Here is a 24,337-nt window from a genome sequence, read left to right as displayed (position 1 = left end):
TATACATTAAATTAAAATTTAATTCCTCATTCATGTTCTGCTATTGTTACGCATATAACTTCACTTCAGTTCTTTGGCAACATAAAAGCATAAAAACTCTAGACAAAACCATGGGAGTTTACAGAAAATCAAATTCCAGGGAAGATTATTTTCCCTTGAACATTGGGAAAGTAGCTTATTTTAGATGCTAAATAGCTCAGCTATGCAAACTAGTTCTATAAACACAGCACCTCAAAATATAAATTAAGAACAAAAGCAATTAAAGAAAAGCATATTTATAAAAACCATTATAATGTCAACATTAGCTCTGAACTTTTATCCATTAATTTGCACTCTCAACAGCTATAGCCTGATTAGCATTATTAAAGATCATACCAAGATACACTTTTATGAGACTAGTATAAATTTGTAAATTTGTAAGTATTAAAATTTTATTTGTCCAAAGGTCCAATATTTAATAACTTCAAAAACCTGAAACTTTTCTGTTTTCCCAGAAGTTAAAAATAGTACAATAACAATGCAGTAATCTTCTGGTGGCTAAGCCTGTTATGGCAAAGTTTGTGCACTAAATCCTCAAGCAGTCTACTCTTACCAATTAATGATTCTTTTACATGCAATTATCACAGTTGTGGTTACTTAGTTTTCCATAGTAAAAAATAAAACACAGCAGCAGAGACAACCCCAGGCAACAACAGAAACAGGTTCACAGGCAAAGGTGAAAATCACAACTTGTCTTCCAAAGGGAGTCAAGGGGATCATTTAGGATAGACGTGAACAAATCCCTATGACTTTTTAACTCCTGGGACCCACTACATCAGTGTTTTTCAAAGTGGAAAATACCTTTTTTGTTGTGATCTAGTGAAAGTGCGTGGGCATGCTCACACCTCCCCACATTGTTATTGAACCAAAAGTTTCATAAAACAACATTTAGCTTTAAAAGGTACTTACCCATATGCATGCAATCTATTCTGATGCTTTCTATCCTATTTAATTTTTAAAATGCTGGCTGCAACACATTAAATAATACCATAACCACAAATGGATTGTAATACTCAATTTAGAAAGCCCAGGACTACACTGTGTATTAAAAAGATGATGGAACTACGGATGTTCATAATTGTAGATTTTGATTAAATCAGTTTCACAGAAATATTTCTCAGGCAGAGTCTAATGAACAGATATTCAGAAATTTACCCTGAATAAGCAACATTTTCAAAATAGGGGTGCTTTGATCCAGCAGAATGATCTGTCCTTTTGTAATAACAACAAGAGACCCTTCTTCTGGGGGAGATTTTCCCCCCCATGAGAAATTGGAGGACCAGGCATCAACATAAAGAAAGCCAGCATTATCCTGTAATAGAATATAAGAGACCTTAAAATTTAGGGATTTTACCAGAGTTTTTCATTCAATTTTTCAAAAAGCATTTTATTACAATATAAATATATTTATATTATATAGTAAATATATATAAACAATAAGCATTTTATTAATAATAAAATCTAACCTACTTAAAATGTGTTATAATTGCCTCTTGGTTTATTTCACAATAATGATCAAGTTTAAAAAATCTATTACCAATTACCCCACAACTCAGAAAAATCAAAAATCTTAAATAATAAAAATTTTAGGAAAAGCAACAAAAAATGTAAGCTACTTTAAATTTATTATTGTCACAGCTCAGTTATTTTTTTGGAGACATTAAAGTAAAACACTAATTATCAATTAGCCCACCTCCCATAATGTTAGTTTTCTATTGCTGTGATTACTATACCCAACAGCACTATTACCAGTTTGGCCATGCCGACACCTCTGATGTGGACACGAACTGGAGCCCACCCTGACAGAGTATGGGCGTCTGTTACGCAGATGATGTGTGTCTTGTTGGAATACTCAACATCACATTTGGCTTCAGCTATGGTGATATGAACATCCTCTATATTTTCACTGTAAAAAAGAGGGAAAACATAACATGTATGTTTTTCTCAAATTTCTAGATCATGCTGTCAAACCCTTTTATTCCTATGTATTACTGCAAAAAAAAAAAGACCTCATTCTATCAGCCACCAAAGTGCAGACTGATGCTTTTTTTCAATATTAAGACTTCAAAATATTTATTGAAAAAAAGTAAACAAAGAGGTTAAGAGTCCAGAAAATAGGACTGTAACTAGCAGGTGTTCCAGTGTTGGGGAAAGAAACAGTGATTGTTGTTGTTATTCAGTGATTCTATGTTGATCTCCCAACAGGTACTTTTAAAAGAGATTTTCAAGGATCACTTGTCCATGTGACATTTTCATCATGTTTGTGGACTTTAGAACTTAACCTCCAGGTAAAAATGCAAGTTCAAGGTAATCATAACTGCTTGAGGAGTTACAATGAACTTCTATGGTGTTTGTGATCTGGTGTTTTGACTTCAGCCTTCCCCACCTGAATAATGATGAAAATGCAGTACACAAATTTGAGCCAAATAATGAGTATGTTTAAGAAAAAGAAACTTGACCAATTACAGTAGAATAGAACAGCTGTATGGAAAGATGTTTCTTTGATCCAATGAAGCAGATCATGGCTGGAGATAAGATGATGGGGAAAGCACAAGAAGGTGATTTATATTTGTGATGCTACATCCAGGATTGGGAGCAACTTGTCTAACCTGTTTAATCTGTCTTCTAACCATAAAACAAGGTAAAAACATCTCAGGAAGTAAGGCAGGACTTCTCTGTGGGTAGGCAGGTGGTTGCCACAAAATAAATACTCAATAAATGTTAGCAATTAGTACTATTTTTGCCTTAAGCTTAAGTTACGAGCATATAGGTACACATTGCATGACTGTATTTCTGCACTGTCTGGGCATAGGAGAAAGCAGGCATAATGGCTCAGGTCTGGAAATGCACAATGATGGGTATTTGTGTGGAGACAGTACCTGAATCCTGATCCCATGACTGTCAGTCTGGTGCCCCCTGCTGTACTGCCTCTCTTAGGAGATACTGCAGTGATGAGTGGAGTCAGTGACACTGTGTACGTAAACGGAGTCATGGACTGCGACAAATCTTTCCCATTAACCACACTCACTTCACAGGCTTGCTCAGCCCCCGTGCCTATGAAAGGAGGATCAGACTGAATGCACTTCTGCCATCAGGCCCTGATTCATTTCCAAAACCTCCAAACATTTTCAATAACATCTTCCTTTTCACACAATCATCTTCCTTTTCCAATAGACCTAGGCTACATGTGAATAATAGTGGCCTCTAGCAATAGCCAAAAACATTACAAAGTTCATGCTCATTATCAACAGAAGAAAAAGCCCTTCGACCCTCCCGGGGAGATTCTTCCTGTAGAACATTCTACAAACTTGCCAGCTTAGTTTTCCAATTCTAGAGGATCCAACTTTGTAAATTAGAACAGGAAGGAGGGAAGAACTGCTTAAAGGCAGGCACACTGACAACAGCAAGGAGTGACAGCTGAAGGCAAGGTCAGACACAAGGACTACAGCAACCTGATGCAAAAACCTAACGAGAAGATGCAGAGCCAGTGTTAAGACAAACAACCTAAAACCTTGACAAGTCTCGAAGCATTGCTACATATTTTTTTTAATCAGGATTAAACTCTGGTGTGGAAATGATAAATAAGCTCCATCATAAAAATATTGCATTTTTCAATATTCTTTGTTAAGGAAGTCAGAGAAAGAAGCAACAATATTTAGAAAAGCTTCACAAATTTCGTTGTTTTAAAAAATGTGTTCACATAAAACATATCCTTTATTCTTCTAGAATATTCACATTGTTTAAATATCTTCTTAAATTTTGTTAAGTAATAACTAAGATTTGTTGTCCAAAGTACCAAATATTTAATCTTCACAACAATCCACTGAATTAGAGTTGATAATATCTCCATTTAATAGGTGGAGAAACTGAAGCAGAGAGAAGTTACTGGGCTAGGGTTACACAGTAAGTAACAAAATTGAGATTCAGGGACTCCTCAGAGCCCAGGCTCTTAACCATTAACTAAAAATAAATAAGTAAGAATAAGAATAATAGCAAATTACATATGGTTCTAGACATCATTCTATCCACTTTATGTACATTAACTTATTAAACCTGACAATAATCCAGTAGACTACTGTGATTCATCTCACTTTATAGTTGAAAAAACTGAGGCATAGAGAGGTTAAATAACTTATTCAATGACACAGGTAGGGTTTGAGTATAGCAATACACTAATGGTATTGACACTCACAGCCATTAATGAAACTCCTATCTTTAACGGAAGCCTAATACTCTAATGGGAACTAAAAATGTGTTCTCCATTTGGTATGCTCAATAAACTAAGAACCATCAGTTTATACCAGAAACTGAAAAACTGCAATTTATTACAAACAATTCCATCTGCAATTTATGAACCTCAACAGTCATGTAAATCTAGAAAATGTCCTGAAGAAATTGCTTAGAATAAGGACCCTCATAAAGTGATTTAATTACTCCAAGGAATCCAAGAACTTGAAAAAAGAATTTAACTGATCTTTATAAAATTAACTAGTTCTCAAAGACTGCCATTATTTTTTCTGACAACTTACCATTATTAGATGGAATTTCACATAATAATGTTGTGTAATCAGAACTAAGCCTGTCAGTTGCACATTCTGAGCCACAAACTAATATAATTGAATTTTGTGGATTAAATCCGGTGCCTGTCACAGTCATGGTTTGACCCCCACCAAAGCTCCCTAGTAAAGACAAATAAAAAGGAAAAACAAAGCTAATTAAAATAAAACCTCTTCTGTGTACGTATTTTTTACCTTTATTTTAAATGTTAAAAGTAAGTTACATTAAATGAAGTTTTTTAAAACTGAAATTATAGTGCATTATTCTATTAATGCAACTGAATCTCTTTTGATTGTAGTGTTTTTAAATCTTCACTGAGTAAGTGTCATATCTGGTAATTTATTTGAACTTTTTCGAGGAACTAAAATTTTATTTAAAAGAGATGTCACAAAGGATTTCAGAGTAGGCAAAACATAGACTATGCAATTACTATTTTAATTATAAGTAGATTGGTTTATTTATACTTTCTTAAGGTTTTTAACCAAAAAATTTTTTAAATAAAAAGATACTAATTTATATAGAAATAATTACATACCAGTGATATCTAAACATGATTTAAGAAAAATTTTCACGTATAACTGTCATTTTAAGTAGGATTAAGTTTTAGGTAAATTAATCATACATCACTAAGAAATCTAAGGTATTATATTTTAAAGTTTAGTATTTTGAAATAAATCATTATACATTTACATGCTTATTTATTTGCTACATAAAGAAAAATATTTGTATTGTGCTATAAGAACTGGAAATTTTCATGGTGAAACCCCGTCTCTACTAAAAATACAAAAAATAATTAGTCAGGCATGGTGGCGGGTGCTTGTAGTCCCAGCTACTCGGGAGGCTGAGGCAGGAGAATGGTGTGAACCCAGGAGGCAGAGCTTGCAGTGAGCCAAGATCGCGCCACTGCACTACAACCTGGGCGACAGAGCGAGACTCCGTCTCAAAAAAAAAAAAAAAAAAAAAAAACCTAGAAATTTTATGTGTTTGAGTAACATATTATTTTCTAAATAAGGTTTCTAAATAAGTATTTACTGAAACAAAATATCTGCAGGTTCCTGCACACTTATGACTACCTTGGCTTGGATTAATATTTTGAATATTAAGCGGGTACTCAAATACAACTGTGGACACGGCTGAGCCTTTTGTCTTATGATGCATCATAACAGGAAATGTGCCCCCAGCATGATCTCCCACGATGCACTGCAACACACTGTCATTGGCCATGGTTACATTACACTGAATGTTATTTATCACCACTGAGATTTCCAAGATCTCAAAGCCAAAGTTGGATCCAGTGATCTCAATTTCAGTTCCTGGTGGACCTTAAAAAAAAAAAAGCACACAATATAAATATATCTAACTATTAATACACATGCATTTAAAGATATACCTCTTTACTTTTACAAATAAAAGAATATCCTGTGTTTTAAAACTAATATAAGTATTAACAATACATGCTATGTCATACAATACATTTTGACTACAATATACCCTACAGTCTACTGTATATTAATTATAAGTGATTTATCTCAATGTTTATTATTTTTCCAGCCCTTTTGTCCATTCTACTGAGTTGTAAGTTACTAATTCATGCTAATAGAGAATAGAGGAGGAGAAAAGAGCAGGTCTAGAGTTAGGAAGTATGAATGTCTGAGCAGCGTGGGTTGGAGCATATTTTAAGGATTAGGCTTACTATCTTTATTTTTGGTACCTTCCTTCCTGACATTAGCAACTCTTTTGAGGAGAGATTACATTTTTCTTAATTCAAATGTTTTTGATAGGTATGACTTGGTAAACAAATTATGATATGTAAATGAGTGTAAGATAGTAAATACAGAAAAAAGGAATTAATTTAAAGACTTGTAGGTGAATGTTGATGTTAATGCCTTGAATGAGTGCACATAGAACAAAGAATTAGATTCTGGCTGTTCTCTTGCTTCCCTCTTTTGACAAACGTACATCGAGGGCATTAAACATGTAGAATTTTTCATAGGTTGTTCAAATGAATATCCACATACCTAAATTTTAAATGAAAATTCGTCAACATAACTTTTTACTTGCCCTCAAGTAGTAGTTTGATTTTAATTCAAGTGTTAATAGTAAAGAATTACCATATAATTGACCATAGTGAGGATTGCTTAAATATAAATAATTATTTTATTTTAAACATGAGAGATACTAAAGAGATATTTCATGTTAGGAAAGTTTTTGTATGTTTGTTTGTTTGTTTTGGAGATGGAGTCTCACTCTGTCATCCAGGCTGGAGTGCAGTGGTGCGATCTCAGCTCACTGCAAATTCTGCCTCCCAGATTCAAGTGATTCTCCTGCGTCAGCCTCCCGAGTAGCTGGGACTACAGGCGCATGCCACCACACACGGCTAATTTTTTGTATTTTAGTAGAGACGGGGTTTCACCATGTTGCCCAGGCTGATTTTGAACTCCCGAGCTCAGGCAATCCAGCAGCCTCGGCCTCCCAAAGTGCTAGGATTATAGGCGTGAGCCACTGCACCTGGACGGAATAGTTTTAAGATACAATCTAAAGAAAGTTGTATAGGTCTTAACATTTAATGTTGCTTAACATTTTGCCTTTCAAATGGAACAGTGTTGTTCTCAGTGTGCTCTGTCACCTGACTCTTCAGCAAATAAAACAGCTCAGTTCTCACATCTGCAAGTCTCTTATACCTTTGAATACATTGTTTTGAAAAAAAAAAAAAAAAACATTCAAAGGCAGAGATGGGAAGAGACACAGTCCATGGAAATAAGAAACATATGCCATTATTTGCAATGATTACAACCACATGGGAAAAGAAATATGCCATTGCTATTGTTCACGTCTTTCAAAATGAGCAAAGTTGACATATTAAAGAAGATTTCGACAGCAAACTCCTTGAAGGCAGAAAATACTACTTACTCAAACCTGATACATTTCCCTGTGATGTAACCTAAAAAAGACTTTTCTAAAAGGTTAACATTTAATGAGTTCTTCATTAAATGTACTATTCTAAGTTACATTATATGAATAAACTTCTTTAACTTTATAATGTATGTATCTGCATAAATAAGGAAATTGATGCTTAAAAAACTTGTCCAAAATTTCATCGCTGGAAATTAAAGGAACCAAAATTTGAACCATTTGAGAGCCAACCTCTCAACTATTACACTATAGCTTCCTCTCCAGAATTCAGTACATACATAATAAGCATTTTAATAGTTCGAAGATGATCAGAAATAGCATAGCATAATGACAAAGGACCAAGAAGATATATCAACCTATTGTTAAATTAGAAAAATGAGTCACGCTAAGTAATTAAGAAAATCTTATTTTATAATATTTTCTCCATTGAATGGGCCAATTATCTCCTTAAAAAGAATTCTGGTGTGCTAATAAGTTAATATTCATTTGTAGTTTCATGGAAATAAGGTACTCTGAAACACTCTCAATGTAAGTAAGATTGTAACTTTTGAATTTTAACTGGAGTTTCTAGTGCAAATCAACATCAATAACATAAATGAATTACCAGTTTTGGTCTATCTTCACTTATTTTTTCCTTATTTGAAATTTAGATCAAGTTAATGGGAATTTTGTTCCTAAATAGAAGTTGAAATTTGGCTAAAATTGTCATCCCATAAATGTGTGAAAAATAATCATACAATAGAGACTACACAGAGCTTGAATCCCAGGTATTAAGTGTAAGTGGGATCATTTATAAACACACCTTAATAGTTATTTACAAATATCATTCCAATTCTATACTATTAAATATTATCAATACTATAATATCAAGATAATAAGGCAGATATTGGAGTACCTCTGCTTGGGATAATTCCTCTGAGAAATGGAGTATCCTCCAGGGCATATGTAAAAATCAAAGGTGGATAAGCAATTGTATTAACAAAGATTTTAACACCGACCATTCCAGTGGTCCCAGCGGGAGTGTGGCAGCAGACTTCATTGGGGTTGATGGAAATAATTTGACAAGGGTCATCCCCAATAGTGACTATAGTGTCGCCTGGATAGAAGCCATTTCCTGTGATCACCAGTGTAGTTCCACCACCAATGCTTCCAGAAGTTGGTGATAGAGATGCTACTGGGGGGCTGCTGACAGTCAGGTTTCCCAGAGCCAAGCCTTTACTTCCCACCACAACACTAAGAGAATGATGTCCAACTGGGAGAGGAGTCACAAGAGCAATGATGTTGTTTTCATTAACCTCTATTGCTCTGAACTGTTGATTTCCAATAAAAACAGCAATGTCTTCCAAAACAGTCCCCAAACCTTCTCCTTCAATAAGAAGTTTTACAGATCCTATGATGGAGTTTGGGAAGACTCCTGTTACATAAGGAGTGATGCTTTCTAAATATGAAAAGGTGCAGTTTCCCTGGCACTGGGCAGGCACTCCATGTATTAGAAGATCTACATCCACAAGCTGTTGGGCAGCAGGGGATGTTTCACATTCAATGGCCGTATAATTCACTGATAGAACTTTACATGGGAAACGACCCATAAGGACTTTTACACCTGCAGAAGAAACTGCAAATCCAGAGCCTTTTATGGTCACTCTTGTCATTCCTGTAGTTGATCCTGCATTTGGCAACACCAGGTCAATGTTTGGCAAAAGTACAAATCGCCTATCAAATTCATTGGACAACGTATTGATAGCAGTGCCCAGGTTGTAGACAGTCAAAGTGACAATTTCCCTGATACCAACATCCATTGAGTCTTGAGGGTCAATATGACATGTAATTGAATCCTCACTACTTTCTTCTATGACACAGGGGTAGCTACCAATTGTAACCTGTAAGCAAAATGAATACAAAATAAAACAAGTCAATACATATCTCCAGTATAAACAAATTTTGTATTAGCAACAACTATAAATTTTAAAAGCTAATCATGTGCAACTAAATATCTTTTATTCATAAATTTAATTTGGGAGGGGCTGATTAAGGCATCTCTTGGATTAAATTGTGATTTGTACATAAATGTGCATTGCTACATTATTCATAATAATCAAAAGGTGAAAACAACCCAAATGTCCATCAACTGATGAATGGATAAATAAAAGTTGGCTTAACATGCAATAGAATATTATTAGGTCATAAAAAGAAATTAAGTACTGATACAAGGTACAACTTGGGTGAACCTTGAAAACATTATGCTGAGTGAAAAATAAATAAACTTGGTCACAATGGACCACATATTGTATGATTCTATTGACAAGAAATGTCCAGAACAACCAAATCTATAGAAAGTAGATTAGAGATTGCCTTAGGCTGGGATCGATAGAGGGATTAGGTGTGATATCTAAGGACTTTAGGGTTTTTTTTTTTTGGGTAATGAAAATGTTCTAAAATTGATTGTGTGATGAATGCCAACTCTGTGCCTACGCTAAAAGTTTGTGAATTGTACACTTTAAGTGGGTGAATTGTATGGTATGTGATATAGCTCAATAAAGCTGGTAAAAATTAAATAACAAGGTTATCATCAAAATACTTTTATTGGGAACATATAATAGAAGTACAAAGGAGGTATTTATATTCTTACCTTATTAGCACATGGGAGATTACTAAAGCCATGTCCAATAATTGTTATTGGTTCATTTACTGTTCCAGTGGATGGAGTAATGTTGCTTATAGATGGTGAAAAACAACTTGAAACCTCAAATAGCAATCTTTTTGAATTTTTAACCCTGGTATTGTTCAGGCCGCACAGGGGTTCTGTTGCTAGGCAGCCTGCCACAGAGCTTCCCAAGTGCAAATTCTCAGGTCCTCCTTTAGACAAAAGAACTGCCCGTAAGTCATGAATAACATTCTAAAACGATAACCATTTTCAAACTGAATTACTCTTTATTTTGATGATGATGGTTTAAATTCCGGTAAATCTTTTATGAAAAACAAAATGACAAATGGGTCTTAGGCAGTACAAAAGTATTAAAGACCTGATCAAAGATGTCATAGTAAAGAGAGAAAACTGAATATAAAATTGATTTATTTTTCAGTTTGTCCAAGGCCAGACCCCATGGGGAAAATAATAACATCATCTTACATTTTAATATATGTCCAGGCACATACATAGTGTCAGAACTTTTTTACATTACATCTCATTGGAGGCACACAAGGATTCTGGGAGAAAGACTGGTAGGAAGACATTAATGAGATCCTTATTTTAGAGGATAAATTCCAGCCTCAGAGAAGCCCAAACCTATTCAAGGTCACGTGGCTAGTAAGATAGAAGCACAGTTAGACCCAGTCATCTGCTACCTGCTCCAGAAATATCACATACACCCTGGGTTACCTGTGTAACAGAGTTTCCATCTTTAACCATCTTACCATGAGCATATGTGGCTTCAGAGCTACCCACAAACAGGTGCAGGGGAATGTGCCTGGTTTCAGCTGGTAAAACATTAATGACTCCTTGGAGAAAAATGGAGTGAGCCTCATCAACGTACCCGCTGCTATAATAATGGATTCCAGGTGAAGTAAATTGGTAAGAAAACGAACCTGCCATAAAATGAGATTGTACATAATAAATATAAGCAATTAATGCATATTTGAAAAGAGACTGAAAACAATTTGAAATGATCATTTAAATGCACATACAGATGACAGTTTCTTATTTTTCATGTGTATGAAATGTCAACAGAATGTAGTAAAACTCGCTGACTATTAAAAGCTATCTTGTGTAACGAAATTACATCCCATGAAAACAAGATCCAGCATTGATTTTCTAGAAAACCATGGTAAGTCTGACATAACATACTAAAATTTAAAGAAAAATTCAACATGAAATGAAAGAAAATTTTTTTCGTGAGTGAAAAGTTCAAAATCTTACATGTACAAAACAAAACAGGCAATCTAAAAGGCACATTTTACACCGAGCTGTCCTATAGGAAACACTGATTTTAAATTGATTTCAGTCAGTCAAAGTTCATCACTTGCTACCAGATTGGTTTGATTTAAACATATATTCCTATTTTATTGCATTTTGCTTTTTCAATATGTTTTTCAATTGGTTGATTATCACAGAATCAATATAAGATATTTCTAATATCAGAACTCACTTGAATATGTATGAAATAACTTGCTTACACTAATTAGTAACATTTTTACTACAGCAATAAAATGCCAAATAACTTCACCTTATGCATTTGTGTATATTATTTGTGTAAAAGTACTGTATTAAATCTACACAAAATGTCATTTTATTACATCTAGGAAAAAGTGGCATGATGCAAAATCCAATAAGCAGAAACATACCTGATGTAGATTTTTGTCTTCCATTTGTGAATCCTTTGCCATCATAAATTACACTTCCAGGACTGGAGACAGAAAAAACCCTATATCCTATCCCTCTAAGAAATGGATGTGTTTGCCAATGCCATGCCACTGTGTCCCCCACAGACACATTAAGGACTGATGGTGACCAGACGTAACCTAATCCATGTACTGGGGGCAAGAATTGAGTCATATTTTAAAAGAAAAAGAGAATTTCTTAATAATTTTCTTAGACAACATTGCAATTTATATACAGTCAGTAGTGAAAACATTTTAATCAACACTAAAACTTAATTACTTACATAATTTAAGCACTTAACAAAAACAAATAGAAATAATAGAAAGCAAGGTAATAAAAAGATAAGGAAAAATTAAGTCACGAAACTCCAAAAGCTATGATCAACAGATAATTTGAAAAAAAAATTGGAAAGTCAATAAATAATTTGCTTAGAAATCTTACATATAATATTTTTAAAGCTATGATCAATTTTAATTGGAATATTCATTTGGAAATCCGTGACCAATAATAAACTACAACAATTTGGGAGTTTCTGTGCTACAGCAAAACCAAATGGTAATTCCTGAAGTTGGAAATTGTAAAGTCTGGCCTTCTAGACTCAAGTCTACCACTAATTCGCTCTGTACGTGACCCTCTATGTCAAGCAGTTACTGCTGACAAATTATAAAAGAAATAACAATACTTAGTCTCTCAATAATTTGAAATATAAAATAAATAAAAATCAAATTAATTTCAGGTTTAAGTGCTTCAATTTTTTCAGTGTATAAATGGCTGATACCTGAATCTTTCCCATTGTTGGTAATCCTGAATATATTCCCAGTTGAATGAAGAATACATTTTATGACATTTTCTGATGATGATGTAACATTGCAAGGGATGGACCCTAGAAAGAATAAATACTGGATATTTTTAAGAAGCAAACATTTCGTCAAATTTTTTTTTTGTGAATTATAGAGACGAAGCATAATTCATCAACATCCAAGACCCTAAAAAAACTCTGCCTTATATAGTAGGATCTTCAGAACTTCTTTTCTGATAGTAATCATGTGTGAGTACTATTTGCAGAACAACTCCTCCACTCTATATGTTGCATACACATTAAATACACAGTAATTATTTATTGAAATCAAAAGTAGTTGTTCAGTTTCTCTTTATCACTTTAACCAAATACACTTAACTTTTTTTATGCTACTAGAAAAATAAAGCTGTGATTTAGAATATTCATATAATAACTCAGCACCTATAGTATTTCCTTTAAGCTGAGAAAAATGATAATCACTTTCCTATAAATGAAGCTCTTACCTAACAGCACGGTATTCTCAGCTGGTATTGTGCTGAATCCAAAACCCCTTATGGTGATTTCAGTTCCACCAAACAAGGAGCCTCTTTGTGGAAACATGCTGGTCACTTCCAAAACATACTGTATTGAAGAATTTAATTTGTCTCTGAGAAAAAAAATGAATAGATTTTTCAATGAGCTTCCTACTGGTTTATCTTGCTAAACTCTTGCTAGGATACGACTTCTTTAGAAAGAGGAAATAATTGGATATTTAATTATACATTACTTTTTCAAGATAGACGATCTGACAATTATCATAATCTCAATTTGGTTGGATGGTATATTCAATATTTTCCCTAACTATGTAAATTACATTTCCAAAAATTATAATGGCAGAAGAATTTGAAATGGAAGATCCTACAATATTATGGAAAAATATGCTTATGAGAACTGAGGTCACAAGAAATACATTAGATTTTTTAAAATATTTTATATTTTCATTAGAGTAAAACAAAAAGGCAGCTCTGCTTTAAAACTAGCAATTAAATCTCACACATTTGAGTAATCAAAGTTTTTTATAATTAATTTGAAGTTATTATTCCATGTTTGTTGAAAACTTGTCAGGGTCTCCCTTCCCACTACTTCAATGAGAGAGTTTTAAATTTATTTTGCTTGGTAACAGACAATGCATCTTCTTGGAGGCCATCAAAATGTAAATGCTTTTCTGATATGACATATTTGACTTCTAAACCCCAACTTCCCTCGTAACTGCAGAGAGGCAGAAAAATTCACTTGAGTCACTGTGTTAACTTTTAATTTCCACAGCATAACCTTGTTATTTCTTGAACCTGAATACACAACTTTTTATGGTGTCAGTTTCACCCATTATATGGTCAAGCTACAGCACAAGCCAATACAGAATCCATGTGAGCTCTGCCCTGTGAAACCAAGAGGTGAATATAGTGCTGAGGTTTATGTTTAATGTTGCTCATCTTCATTTACTTCTTGCAAGATTTTGCTGCAATCATCTCTCCTTCTACTCTGACATTAGCGTTATTGGCTTTTTTGCATCCATAAAATTTCAGTATCTTCCTTTTCTAAGTATTCCAAATCAATAACTTCCTCATACTAGAACTAAAATTTTATCAGTTAACAAATAGATTCAGGGAAAAAGAAATACTAAGCCCTTACAGAAAATTGAGCTGGAGAAAGACTCTCTGCATCATCTCCTTCAGATGGCCACCTCCTACCCATTTCTTTGCTTGTCACCTTTTCAGAGAACCTTTCCCTGATGCTCAGGATAAGTTAGCTCTCTCTATTATAGACTCTTACCGCACCTGGTACCTCTAACTCACAGTATTTTTCACATTTACAATTAAACTCTTGACGTAATCCTCTGTTTGAAATCTCTCTCTCCAAGAAAATTGTGAGCACCATTAATGCAGGGGAGATGGCCCTCTAATCCACAGTAAATCCAGCCAGCAGCATTGAGCCCCTAGAAGCTACTTGATATGCATTTCCTGAGTCAATCAAAATCATGTGACATATACATAAGGCTAGTTGTACAGATAATTTTACAACCTTATCTGAATGGTATTGGTCTCAAAACTATGTGTCATATTGCAGTTGTATGAGATATTCTCAGCATCTTTTGCAAAAGAAGATATAGAAAGGTAAAGAGAACAATTAACACCTAAAGGTTAATGCCCACTTCTTTTCCTACCCCAATTCCACTAGCCCCATGTGTTCCACAACTCCATCAAGTTTATGTTCATTATTATACCTTGTTGATGCAAAACCCCAGTTTCTGACTTCTACGCAGATATCATGTTTTCCAGGAGACAACTTGGGCAAGAGGCATCTAATATCTGTGAAGTTCCAGTGAAGAATCTGGCAGGTTTTTCCTCCAACATACACCGCTATGTTTTGTGTGAGTTCATTTCCAAAATTATAGCCCTTAATTGTTAAATTAACTTCTCCTAGTATTTTAAAATTTAAAAAATAATGCAAAAAGTTCAACTTGTTATCCAGTGTGAAATTTGCATATTAAATAAATCAACTCATCTCTCATCTTTCATTGGATTTAGGAAATCCTAACACTGAGAGGCAAAAGGGAAAACAACGAAAGAGTTGGTAGCAGCAACAAAGGGATGAAATGTACATTCAATTGCTCAAAAGGAAAAAAGATGACAAAGTCCTTTTTTAAAAAAAACTTACTATTTTTCTCCTTATTGCATATGTTCAATATAAAATAATAAATAGATTAATCTATGGTAAAACATACACACACATAAAACTATAACTGGTTTCACTTTAAGAAACAAAACTACAGAAGAAACTATGCTTCAAAAGCCTTTCTAGAAATGTTTTTTATACATATGACAAATGACTGATCTTATTGAAGAACTTCTTACCTAGTATTGTTCGTACTTTTGGACTAAAATCAGTTATAACTGGTGTCTGTAAACAATTATAACTAAAAGCACCCCTTGCTATGGCTTGAAATCCATTGGTAGTAACTGAAATATCAACCGTACCCTCAGTTTTCTAAAATAAGAGGAAAAAATAGAAAATATTAATTGTTGAGATACAGAAATGCAAGGGCTGAAAAGAAATAGATTATTCAGAATAAACTTCGGAAGATGTTTTATTTCAAAGTCATGATCAGAGTCAGTTTTCATATATTTAGAAAGTTGTGGTGTCAAATATAGGTTACATGCTTGAGTTCTCAAAATAGTTACATGACATAGTAGTTTTATGGGTTTTATGATCAATTTAAATGCATCTATATTATTGGATTGCTGATGGCTCCACAATATTGTTGAGATGCTCTGGAGAAGTGATTCTCTAATAAAGCATTAGATACTAAAGTTTGACTTTTTGCTCTTAAAATAGACAGGTATAGTTCTTATTTCTCTTCTATGACAAATCACATCATTATATCTTTTGAAGACCTCACTCCAGAATCCAAGACTAAGCACTTGGACCCCCTAAGAAAACTATCTGTTGCTTTTGCAGTTATAGCATCTATGCAATTCCCAATTAGGAAAAACATTTTTTCACATCTAGTATTTATTTAATCCACACTCAGTGTTTAACTGAATGACATATTGTAAACAAAGTAAGTTTTAGTTTACCATATCCCCTCAATTCTCATCTCCATCATTTAGTCCAAAAAACAAATTTATTTTTCCTGCAGATTGCAAATACATAATACCCCCATTTATTCTGCTACACTTTTTTTAAAAAGTCAGTGACAGGATTCATTACGTTTTGGCATGTAATAAGGAAACCAGAGTCTTAGTTTAAATTTAAAAGCTATGTTTTATGTTCCCCTTCCTGTGTCGCTGGGGCCTGTTGTGGGGTGGGGAGAGGGGGGAGGGATAGCATTAGGAGATATATCTAATGTTAAATGATGAGTTAATGGGTGCAGCACACCAACATGGCACATGTATATATATGTAACAAACATGCACGTTGTGCACATGTACCCTAAAACTTAAAGTATAATAATAAAAAAACTATGTTTTAAAAATAAAGAATAATGATCGATTCTAAGATACAATATTCCATAGAGAACTTCACTTTTTTTGTGAAACTGAAAATTTAACACATTTAAACTGAAACTTTAACACATTTAAAAATGTATTCCTGGCCGGGCACGGTGGCTTACGCCTGTAATCCCAGCACTTTGGGAGGCTGAGGGGGGTGGATCACGAGGTCAAGAGATTGAGATCATCCTGGCCAATATGGTGAAATGCTGTCTCTACTAAAAATACAAAAATTAGCTGGGTATGGTGGTGCATGCCTGTAGTCCCAGCTACTTGGGAGGCTGAGGCAGGAGAATCGCTTGAACCCAGGAGGCAGAGGTTGCAGTGAGCCGAGATCGTGCCATTGCACTACAGCCTGGTGACAGAGCGAGACTCCATCTCAAAAAAAAAAAAAAAAAAGTATTCCTTTTTGAAAACTATTAATTTCTAGGTTTACTTTCCTGAAATCTTTAGACTACTCATTTTTTTCATCCTTAAATTTACCATGGTAAACTCTCATTCATTTTCAAATTCTGATGGGACATCAACTTTTCTGTGAAACTGTTTCTGACACTCTCCACTGTGTTTTATGTTTACTTTGTTACTACTTCTATTAATTCAAATGAAATACATTGCTTAATATTAGCTTATGTGTCTCTTTTCTTCATGATTTTAAGTATCTTGAATGTGGAGAGAATATTTTGTCTTTGAATCTTAGCAGAAAGATGTGGAAGAAATAAGTTTTAAGGAGCATAATAGAAACCCTGCAGTTCCTAAGTAAATACACCACTTGTTTCAACCCCCCACTGAGATGCTTCCTAATTTATAAGATTTCAGACTTAGGAGGAAAAAATGACTGAAATCAGAGGCCTTACTTTTGGTGTCCTGCAGGTTATCCTATTCAAATCTCCTTCAATCACATTGCAGGTTTCATTTCCAACTAATACCTTTGAATTTTCATTAAATCCAAATCCAGATAAAGTCAGTAGAGTACCACCTGCGTAAGAAAAGCAAACAAAAACAACAACAAAACCAGTTCAACCACAACAAAAAGAAATGTCAGTAACATTTTTTGAGAATAGTCTAATGATCCAAGAGATGGACTGGCCAATAGATCAAGGACCAGACTTGAGATGAGTAAAATCACCACCACACACCTGAGCCTGGGTGCTGATGCTCAGAACCATAAAGGAGCTGGGCTAAGTGATTTAATGAAATAACATAGATTTGCAACACACATTTGCTTTGGGGCATTGGTAGCAGCATCTGCTATTCTTCACAGTGCTTTCATCCTACGAAAAATTATGCTGCTTCTGTTCACTCAACCATTCTGTGGGTGGAAGGGGAGAGTTAATTAAGACTCTCGGCAAATCTCAAATTTTAATACCCCTAAGTAAAAGGAAAACTAAACTTTAAAAATAAGCGATGTAATAATGTAAAATAAAAGCATACCAAAAGGATCAAAATCAAAGCACAAAACCCTAAACTACGCCTGGTAAAAAAAAAAAAAAAAAAAAAAAAAAAAAAAAAAAAAAAAATACAAAGGAAATGAAGCAGGACAGGAAAAATGTGTTATGTTCTTTCCATCCTCTGTGTTAGCCCTCCTTTCCCCAGTTTGTTCCCAGAACTTTTTCTGGGTCAAGGAGCTCCACTGAGACTGTGGTTACAAATGAAGCAGCTGGTAAGCAGAATAATAACTAATAAATCTTATCTTGACATAATTGATGTGCTTGTTATAGAAACATGTAATAATTGATGATATTAATTCAATAACCTAAGATGTAAGTATAAGCAGCACCCCGACTTGTGCTTTGTAAGAAACAAAAGAATTAGTCAGCCATTTAATCACTGTGCCTTCTCAAAGGAGACTCTCCTTTGTTCTATAAGAGGAAGCTTTGGGATCCTCTCCCTTCACCCTGTACTGGAAACAGCACATTGAACTGATGGAAATGCATGCAATTTTCTCTCTGTTTAAACTATTAACCATTACCTGCTATGCTTCCAGAATCAGGCCAGATATGTGAGATCTGACTCTGATAAACAAAGTAGAACTCTTCACTCCCTAAATTCTGTGCTAGTCCAACATCAGCCACAGACACAGCAACTGGGGCATGTCCAGCACTTTCATTCAGAATCTGGCACTTGAGCTCTTTTTCTTGTGGAAAAAAAGAAAAAGATGAAGAAAATGGTAAATCAAATGGTTTTATGAGATAAAAGTTATGCTTGCAAATACTAACATTGGCCTTCATTTTTAGATCTCACAAAGTATATCCAAAGAAAACGAATCATATATTAATGGGTGGGGGAATCTTAGGAGGAATAATCCTTATAAACTACCTGAGGCTATGAATCAGACACTCCTAGAAAATAGATAAACCAATAATGAAAGCAAAGTAAACAATCTGCTTCTGATGCTACTGTACCCAAAACAGACTACTGTCATAATTTTAAAAAAACTAGTTTATAAGCTCATTTATATTAATAATTCTGAAATTTTTGTCAAACATATTATGTCCAAAATTGTGCAAAATACTAGGTTTTATCAGGAAAGATGAACAAAAACTAAATGAAGGGCAGGCACGGTGGCTCACGTCTCTAATCCCAGCACTTTAGAAGGCCGAGGCGGGTGGATCACCTGAGTTCAGGAGTTCAAGACCAGCTTGGCCAATATGGCAAAACCCTGTCCCTACTAAAAATACAAAAAATAGCTGGGTGTGGTGGCAGGCACCTGTAATCCCAGCTACTTGGGAGGCTGAGGCAGAAGAATCACTTGAACTCAGAAAGCAGAGGTTGCAGTGAGCTGAGATCATGCCACTGTACTCCAGCCTGGGCAACAGAGTGAGACTCCATTCACCTGCCCAAAAAAACACAGAAACCAAAACAAAACAAAAACAAAAAGCAAAACACCAAAAACAAAACCAAAAAAGTAAATGAAAACATTTTCTTACATTTTTTTTTTGAAATGTGACCATTTAATCCCTCAGCAGAGATGTATGTATGAAAACATAATTTCTATCACCAGTGATAGGAGAATTTGATATTGAGGATTTCATGAGTTGGGAAGAGTGATTTTTTTCTCTCTTTTTTTAAATTATACTTTAAGTTCTGGGATACATGTGCAGAACATGCAGGTTTGTTACATAGATATACACATGTCATGGTGGTTTGCTGCATCCATTAACCCGTCACCTACATTAGGTATTTCTTCTAATGCTAACCCTCCCCTAGCCCCCAACCCCTCGACAGGCCCTGGTATGTGATATTCCCCTCCTTGTGTCCATGTGTTCTCATTGTTCAACTCCCATTTATGAGTGAGAATATGTGGTGTTTGGTTTTCTGTTCTTGTGTTAGTTTACTGAAATGATGTTTTCATCCTTTTTTATTAACTCATCCTTTTTTATTGCTGCATAGTGTTCCACGGTGTATATGTACCACATTTTCTTTTTCTTTAGAACACTGATAATACAGGTGCAGTATTGACTATTAGAGCTTAACAATGCATAAAAGATCTAAACTAAAAACAACAGAAAGGATTTGGTAAATGAATTTACTTATATAATTTCAATTGATTTAAGTTAAGAAAAATCTCCTAGAATTATGAAAGACAACTTTAAGGGAAATAAATAACTATGGCCTTTACTATTTCAAGATGTTAAAAAAATTTGAATGATCTTTAAATTCTACATTAATGGAGAGAGGTTCAGTGAGACAGGAAGTCAGGAGATGGCCACGTCCTCTTCCTGCATGGCATTGTCAAAACATGGGCAGACAGGACCATGGAACACAACAGAAGCACTTCATACATTTTTGTGTCCCAGAGACACACCGATGCAAGAAAGATTTCATGTAACCTCCAAATGAAGGGGGAAAAAAGGATAAAATTAAACTGTTATAGGATAAAGACATCGTACAACAGTGAAATAGTCTGTGGTCATAATCAAAGATAAGGCATTATATAGACCAGGTTGCCAATTTCATGACCCCATAGGGATCACGATAATTGTAATACTGGATGATGATAATTGTACATGATCAAGATAATTGTAATGCTGCCCTTTGATTCCACTTTATCTTAGAGAAGAACAACTAGACTTAATAGTTTTTAAAAGTACCTACCATCCACAGAAAGAAGAGAACAACTTACTGGTCCAACTGAGACTGATACAGCTGAACTAGGAGAAAATCCAGAACCCACTATGGTTAGAATTGTGCCTTCTTCATAGGACCCTAAAAATGATCAATTTAAATAACAATATTAAAGTTAGAAAAATAAAACCTGTTGTTATGAAATCAGACATTTCTCAAATAAAAATAAGTCTGTCTTCAAAAGATATAAACAATAAGCCTAACAGGAGAGCAGGGAGAAACATCCACATTTATTTGTCCACGGCATTTTATTTCCATTATTTCCATTGAATTACTCTATATCTGTTCATATTTTGAATCTGTGTGTTGACAGAGACTAGTGGAAAGAATTATCTGATTGAAAATATGGCATAAGATAAAGAAACAAATTATTCTCATAACAAAGAAATTAAGTAGACATCTCTATATGGTAACTGAGTATATGATGGACTTGCCACTGCAAATTTATGAGGAAAGGATAAACCACACAATTAGTGGTATGGACACTTCCCATTTGAAAAGAAAAGAAGATTCCTCTGTTTATGGTGATACACATGCCAAAGTGCCTGGGACAGTTCTGGTTTACACCTGTCTTCCAGTGTCTTAAACTTAAGCTTCTTCCATTCCCTCTTAAAAGTGTCCAGGTTTGATCAACAAATTATAGATAGATAGATAGATAGATAGATAGATAGATAGATAATAGATAGATAGATATTAAATATTTAACTATAACAAATCATATCTATATGATTACCCTACTTATGTAACACCATGCACAATATAGATTCTACATAGATTCAAATAGCTAAGAACAAAAAACAAAACTCAAAAATTTTATAAGTAAATATAATCAAATATCTTGATGACTTTGAGGTAGAGATGGATTTCTCAAATATGATACACAAAGTCATGGGGTTGACCATAATGGAATAAATAAATAACCTAGAATAAATCAATGACTTAAATGTTTTTGTAAACAAGATACTAAATCAAAGCACGGCTAATATACTGACAGAAGCCATGTGCAAAGGATTGGTAAACATAAAATACAGTAAATGGTTACAAGTAAATTTAAAAAGACAATTCAATAAAAAAGGGAAAAAGGATGCTAACACTTTGCAGAAGAAAAACTCAGAATGTCCAAGAAACATATGAGAAGATGCTCATGTGCATTACTAATAAGGGAATAGAAAAATTTCTAAAAAGGGATAACTTTCACCCACTGGAATAGTTAAAATTAGGAAGCCGATCACTTCCAATATTGGCAAGGATGTAGGGGATTTGTTGCTATTATATTTGCTGGTAGTATAGCCACTTGGGAGAGTAATTTGGTCATCTAGTAAACTGAATACTCATACAACCAATTGTTATCCAGTAATACCACGTCTGGGTATATACGCTAAAGAAGCTCTAACACATATGCAATAGGAGGTTTGTACAAGAAAGTTCAATATAGTCTTATTGGTAAAAGTGAAAACTTGTAAACAATCTAAATGTCCACCAATAGAGGAACTAGTAAGTTGGTGTACTCATGAAATACTTTAAGGTGATTGATTAGGTGTACATAAAACCACATAAATATATCTCAAAATGAATTCTGAATGACAAAAGTAATATGCAAAATAACATTTACATTGTAATATTTCATTTGTAAGCTTACAAAACTGGCAAAATGACCGTGTCTGTGTCTGTGTGTGTGTGTGTGTGTGTGTGTGTTATACACAAAAGGTATTTAAAATGTCATGGAAGAATACACACACAATAATTAATTACTGTGATTGCCCCTCGAGAGCTATGTAGGGGACTAGGTCCAGGGATGGTGCTTAAAGAGAAATTTAGCTGTTCCTATAATATCTCTTTCTTAAATTGATGATTGGAAGTAAATATGACACATTAACAGCTGTTAATTTTCAGTGAAAAGTATATGTATTTTTGTAGTTTTCTTTATGCTTAAATTTTCACAATTTTAAAAATGATCCAAATGTGGCAAAAGGCAATTCAGATTGTTATATTGGGTAAGAAATAGTTTTTCAGGAAGTGCATGTAAAAGTGGGAATCCAACCATCCTGGCCAACATAGTAAAACTCTGTCTCTACTAAAAATACAAAAATTATCTGAGTGCGGTGGTATGCACCTGTAGTCTCAGCTACTTGGGAGGCTGAGGCGGGAGAATCACTTGAACCCGGGAGGCGGAGGTTGCAGTGAGCTTAGATCGCACCACTGCACTCCAGCCTAGTGACAGCAAGACTCAGTCTCAAAAAAAAAAAAAAAAAAAAGTGGGAATTCATTACAAAATGCAAGAGTGGATATAAACATAAGGATACCAAAGGACTGTAACCAAATTAAAGTTCATCAAATCCTTATTCTTGAGAGTTTTAACCCCATGTAACATGAATTATCCCAAAGTTAGTATCATCACTGTTTTAAAAAGTCTGAAGAATATGTTCTTTCAACACAAAAATGCACTATTTTTAAAATTTTAAAAATTTTAATAAATTTTAACAAATAAAATTTTTGGGAGGTACCATATAAAATTAGTTGGCGAATTTTCCTACTATCCATCAAGACTAAATATGTAACTATAGCATCTGAGTTTATTTTTCTGATTGGAAAAAAGCCATCCCTTACTATCCTTATTCCTGCTGTTTTATTTCAGTCCTTAGTTGCTCAGACACAAAGCATAATCACATTTTTGAAGCAATAATACCATTTATGAAGAAATGGTATAATGTGTGTTCCTTAGATTGAGTTCCTGGCAATAATTTTTATATCTCTTATTCTCAAATCTAAGACACGATTATATTCTTTTATGAAACAGCAGATGTCTTGTTACTAGCCTTTTAATACTAACTCTCCTAGAGGAAGTGGTCTCATAGAATAAAAGACTCCACTTAATACCCTAGCTGGTACAGTTGGACAAAAGTTCCTCAATGTCCAAGTGAAATTTTGAAGACTGAGTCTAACTGGTGAAACTAGAGAAGTTTAAGATTAGTAAATCCTCTATTTCAAAGGCAAGATTTTAGCTTCAAAAGAAATATTTATTTTTCAAAAATAAATAATTAGTGCCCTTTCCATAGCTTTTTTCTCTGATAGGGTTTTTAATTTTCACAATGTAGAACTGTTTGCTTGCTTTAGCTAGTGACAGTAATAGAAACATAGTTTTAAAAGTCATTATCAGAGTTTACATTTTGCTGGTTATCTTTCACACCCTAGCATAGGTTAAAAATCAGAAAGTTACCTTGAGAAGGGCTTGTCGCCAAGACTAGGGGAGTAATGTCGGAATCCCATGTAAATCTACAGTCACCTGAACATTTAGCTGGAATTCCATTGACATAGACTTCAACCTTCAAGTAAAGAAACAAGAAGCTACAGAACAGGGGCAAAGAGGCAGCAGTAGAATATGAATAGCTTTTAACAAAAGTGATGGAATTTTGTTGGTTTGCTAATTTACTGAAATTAGTCTATATTTTTTGTACTTTGATATTTAATTCATTTTTGCCATTGGGAAAGTCACCT

The 24,337-nt window shown here is 34.1% G+C and overlaps 1 protein-coding gene across 1 annotated transcript in view; it reads right to left on the bottom strand.

The window, feature by feature from the left end:
- Positions 1-24,337, bottom strand: part of PKHD1L1 (PKHD1 like 1) — a 162,324-nt gene that overhangs the window by 76,684 nt on the left and 61,303 nt on the right. The window contains exons 27-43 of the mRNA XM_055284802.1: positions 24,060-24,165; positions 20,813-20,923; positions 18,687-18,851; positions 17,572-17,693; positions 15,581-15,713; positions 14,950-15,145; positions 13,190-13,332; positions 12,666-12,770; positions 11,851-12,039; positions 10,924-11,094; positions 10,139-10,365; positions 8,405-9,389; positions 5,670-5,918; positions 4,569-4,718; positions 2,919-3,093; positions 1,789-1,945; positions 1,195-1,351 (exon numbers count right to left, since the gene is read on the bottom strand). Coding sequence (XP_055140777.1) covers positions 1,195-1,351; positions 1,789-1,945; positions 2,919-3,093; positions 4,569-4,718; positions 5,670-5,918; positions 8,405-9,389; positions 10,139-10,365; positions 10,924-11,094; positions 11,851-12,039; positions 12,666-12,770; positions 13,190-13,332; positions 14,950-15,145; positions 15,581-15,713; positions 17,572-17,693; positions 18,687-18,851; positions 20,813-20,923; positions 24,060-24,165 — 3,541 coding nt within the window. The remainder of the gene's footprint in view (positions 1-1,194; positions 1,352-1,788; positions 1,946-2,918; positions 3,094-4,568; positions 4,719-5,669; positions 5,919-8,404; positions 9,390-10,138; positions 10,366-10,923; positions 11,095-11,850; positions 12,040-12,665; positions 12,771-13,189; positions 13,333-14,949; positions 15,146-15,580; positions 15,714-17,571; positions 17,694-18,686; positions 18,852-20,812; positions 20,924-24,059; positions 24,166-24,337) is intronic.

Source organism: Symphalangus syndactylus, chromosome 7 (assembly GCF_028878055.3).
Source record: "Symphalangus syndactylus isolate Jambi chromosome 7, NHGRI_mSymSyn1-v2.1_pri, whole genome shotgun sequence".
Lineage (NCBI taxonomy): Eukaryota > Metazoa > Chordata > Mammalia > Primates > Hylobatidae > Symphalangus > Symphalangus syndactylus.
This window is presented reverse-complemented; position numbering and strand designations above follow the sequence as displayed.